This window comes from Ranitomeya imitator, chromosome 7 (assembly GCF_032444005.1).
Source record: "Ranitomeya imitator isolate aRanImi1 chromosome 7, aRanImi1.pri, whole genome shotgun sequence".
Classification (NCBI taxonomy): Eukaryota; Metazoa; Chordata; class Amphibia; order Anura; family Dendrobatidae; genus Ranitomeya; species Ranitomeya imitator.
This window is the reverse complement of record NC_091288.1, coordinates 198,773,878-198,777,888: the sequence shown is the minus strand read 5'-3', so window position 1 is coordinate 198,777,888 and position 4,011 is coordinate 198,773,878. Positions and strand designations below refer to the sequence as shown.

Here is a 4,011-nt window from a genome sequence, read left to right as displayed (position 1 = left end):
CTGATCATACAGCTCTGCAGGGAGGAGGTGGTGGCTCTGATCATACATCTCTGCGGGGAGGAGGTGGTGGCTCTGATCATACAGCTCTGCGGGGAGGAGGAGGTGGCACTGATCATACAGCTCTGCGGGGAGGAGATGGTGGCTCTGATCATACAGCTCTGCGGGGAGGAGGTGGTGGCTCTGATCATACAGCTCTGCGGGGAGGAGGAGGTGGCACTGATCATACAGCTCTGCGGGGAGGAGGTGGTGGCACTGATGATACAGCTCTGCGGGGAGGAAGTGGTGGCACTGATCATACAGCTCTGCGGGGAGGAGGAGGTGGCACTGATCATACAGCTCTGCGGGGAGGAGGTGGTGGCACTGATCATACAGCTCTGCGGGGAGGAGGTGGTGGCACTGATCATACAGCTCTGCGGGGAGGAGGTGGTGGCTCTTATAAGAGCCTTTGTGGTAACAGAACAGGTGCTGCAGCTTATTTCTTAGCCGCGGGCTTCTTGGCTTTCGCAGCCTTCTTAGCCGGACTCTTGGCGGGTTTGGCCGCCTTCTTAGCCGGACTCTTCGTCACCTTCTTGGGCTTGGGAGCGGCTTTCGGCTTCTTGGGGCTCTTGGCCGCTTTCTTGGCCGCTGCGGGCTTCTTGGCCGTTTTCGGGCTCTTCTTGGCCGCAGTCGGAGCCTTCTTGGGCTTCTTCGGAGATTTGGCGGCTTTCTTGGCAGCAGCGGGTTTCTTAGGTTTGGCCGCAGCTGCTGGCTTCGTCTTGGCCACTTTGTCCTTCGTCTCCTGCTTCTTGTTCAGCTTGAAGGACCCGGAGGCGCCGCTGCCTTTCACCTGGAGGAGGGCGCCCTTGGTGACCAGAGCCTTGACGGCCAGCTTCAGGCGGCTGTTGTTCTTCTCTACATCGTATCCTCCAGCAGACAGAGCCTTCTTCAGGGCGGCCAGAGACACCCCGCTGCGCTCCTTGGAGGCGGACACGGCTTTCACGATCAGCTCGGAGACGCTGGGGCCGGAGGGTTTATTGCTCTTCTTGGCAGCAGATTTCTTCGGCTGCTTCTTGGATTTGGCGGCCGGTTCTGCGGGAGGAGGAGCGGCGGCTGGCGCGGTCTCTGCCATCATATGCTGCTGACGCAAAATGAAAATATTTCCTGATAGGAAGGAAAACACTGAGGCCGGAGCTGGAGGCGCCTGTTATATGTACAGGCTTACTGCGCACTGATTGGCTGCTGAGCAGCACCGTCCTGAGCTTCTATTGGCTGACACTGGACACAGGCCCCGCCCCCTCCCAGCTGAGTCCGAGTGAAGCTCCGCTCTCCCCTTGTGCTTCCCTGCCCGGGATAAAAGCCCTTTACCGGCTAACACCGGACAGCAGAGCGCGATTCCTCCGTCGCCTCCCCTTCTCCAACATCTCCACCGGCCATTTGTAGCCGTCACTAGCAGAGATGCCGGGAAAGAGCGGAGAGGAAATCCCGGGATCATCGCCGCCGTCCTCCCGATCTGCACATCACTGTGTATCCGGGGAGATAAATCTGCTGCGGGAGCTCGTTCCTCCTATTCCCGGCTCCTGTCACCATCACAGGGATCTTTACTCCTATGTCTATCGCACAGGAAGCTGATTGTACGATGTGGGGACGAGCTGGAGCTGCTGACAACCCAGAAGGGTAACACAGGCGACGGCCTCCGCTGACTGCCACCTCCCTGACCTGTGGTGTCACTGTACCCCGTATGTGCAGAGGATTGGGGGGACACGTGTTCCACACCAGTAGATGATCCACATCGGTGGCTGATTGCAATCACCTGCCTGATATCGTGTCTTACCCAGTGTGAAGCTGTGACCGCTGCGGCCTGTCATGGTGCGAAGAGCTCTGATGAGGCGACAGCTGCACACTGCGACTCCCCAACCAAACACATAAACATCTCCGGGGAGAAAACTGAAATATTAATGGATTTATGTGACCCCCACTATTGTGTAAAAGGGGAATATTGGGAGAAAAGCGGAGACACAAAATCCAGCGTCTACACAGAGAACACAGCTGTACATAGTATATATAGTGCACAACATCACATCTGCACAGCCCAGATCAGCAGTGTAATAAGTGTCACTGATACTAGAGGAGAGGGTACAGTATATACAGCAGAGTGTACAGTATATACAGCAGAGTACACAGTATATAGAGCAGAGTGTACAGTATATACAGCAGTGTGCACAGTATATAGAGCCAGTGTGTACAGTACATACAGCAGTGTGTACAGTATATAGAGCAGTGTGTAAAGTATATACAGCAGTGTGTACAATTTATAGACCAGAGTGTACAGTATATAGAGCAGTCTCCCCTCTCTTCTTCTTTCTCTCTCTCTCCCTCTTTCTTAATCTCTATTTCTCTCCCCTCTCTTTCATTATTTCCTTCTCTCCTTTCTCTCTTCGCTCTCCTCTCTTTCTCTCTTCTTTTTTCTCTAAATCTTTCTCTCACTCTTACTCTTTCTTCCTTTCTATTTCTCTCTCTCCCTCTCTTTCCCTTGCTTTCTCTTTTTCTTACTTTATATCTATCTCTCTCCTTCTCTCTTTCTTTATCTCTCTTCTCTCTACTTCTCTATCTCTCTCTTTATGTCTTTTTGTCTCTCTCTCTCTCTTTCTCCCTTTCTTTCTCTCTATCTCCTTCTTTCTCATTCTCTCTCTTTCACTTTATCTCTCTCTTTCTCTCTCTCAGGGAGAGATTATCAATCCTTCATGTCAGCAGTGCACCTCTCCAAAATGAGGCAGATGTACTAGATTTTCTAGGAACCGCCATCTGCACGTGGGGTGCTGCTGTAATCCCTGTCATCATCCTCGTTTTTCCTCTCCACGTTTCCATATCCAGCCAAGTGATCGCTGGGCCCAGTATTCTCATCAGCATTGCCGATACTTCGAGCTGTAGCAAAGGAGAAGGCACAAGTGATGATAACCCGCCTCTATGTGCCCTCAAGTGTCTCCGCTGTGGTGCGGGATGATATGCTATGGAAGGTTAATAATCAATAATTGTGTCCTTCCTACAGGCTCTGGTGCCCCATGGAATGAAAGGTTTCCCCAGGAGGGCGGTGGTAAAGATGTTTAATGACTTGCTAAGGAATGGTCGCATGCAAAAACTCCAAGACTCGGACACCGTGCTGTCCCAGATTTTGGAGATGACGTGCAGTGACTTGGATTGGGAGGTGAAGGTGAACGCAGTGGACCTGGCACATTCCTATATGTCCCAAACATTGGAGATGGGACCGTCCCTAACGTGCCCTTACACTATAGGGCTGCCATCTAGCAGAAGCTCAGGTTCCATCTCCGACGCTCTGGTTACATGTGAATGAGTCGGGCTTTTTCCGGCCTTATTGACTTGTCTGTGTGACTGTGACCGGCCAGTGGCATTAAAGTTTTGTGAAATCCTTCTTGCTGTGAAGCCCAAACTGTGTAATGGGGACACTGATCCCTCCGAACAGCATGGAAGAGACTGGCTGGAGCACACGATAAAAGAGAAGCAAATGGCAGGCGGGGACGGTGCTGGGGCCGGCAGGGTCGCCCACCAGATTGGGCCACTGGTGTCATACAGAAGATGGATTTGGATAACATAAAATGTCCCCTTCCGAAAAACAGCGATCATGTACACGAAACTCCCCGGTCACTGCTGCAGGACGTCAAAGCAACCTTATGGGGGGAATAAATGCACGATGCAGATTGCTACTGATGCGGAAGTTTATGGTACTTTTCTGCTGCAGATTTCACTGCGGAAATGCCTTTTGTGCTGTAATTTGTAGTGGATCCAACCTGTGTTTTTCTTTTTTTACTACAGTGCCCTACTGGGACCCAGAAGCCCTTCTGGCCATCCAACTGCTACTCAGGCGCCAATTTCTAAGAAAGATTTATCTCCTCTCTTTCTTTCTCTTTTCTTTCTCTAAATCTTTCTCTCACTCTTACTCTTTTCCCCTTTCTATTTCTCTCTCACCCTCTCTTTCTCTTGCTTTCTCTTTCTCTTTTTTCTCACTTTATCTCTATC

The 4,011-nt window shown here is 51.5% G+C and overlaps 1 protein-coding gene across 1 annotated transcript; it reads right to left on the bottom strand.

Annotated features, from left to right (window-relative positions):
* Nucleotides 1-472: 472 nt before the first annotated feature.
* Nucleotides 473-1,108, bottom strand: LOC138645980 (histone H1C-like). Its single transcript, XM_069735459.1, has one exon. The coding sequence runs from the start codon at nucleotides 1,106-1,108 to the stop codon at nucleotides 473-475; it is 636 nt and encodes a 211-aa protein (XP_069591560.1).
* Nucleotides 1,109-4,011: the final 2,903 nt, after the last annotated feature.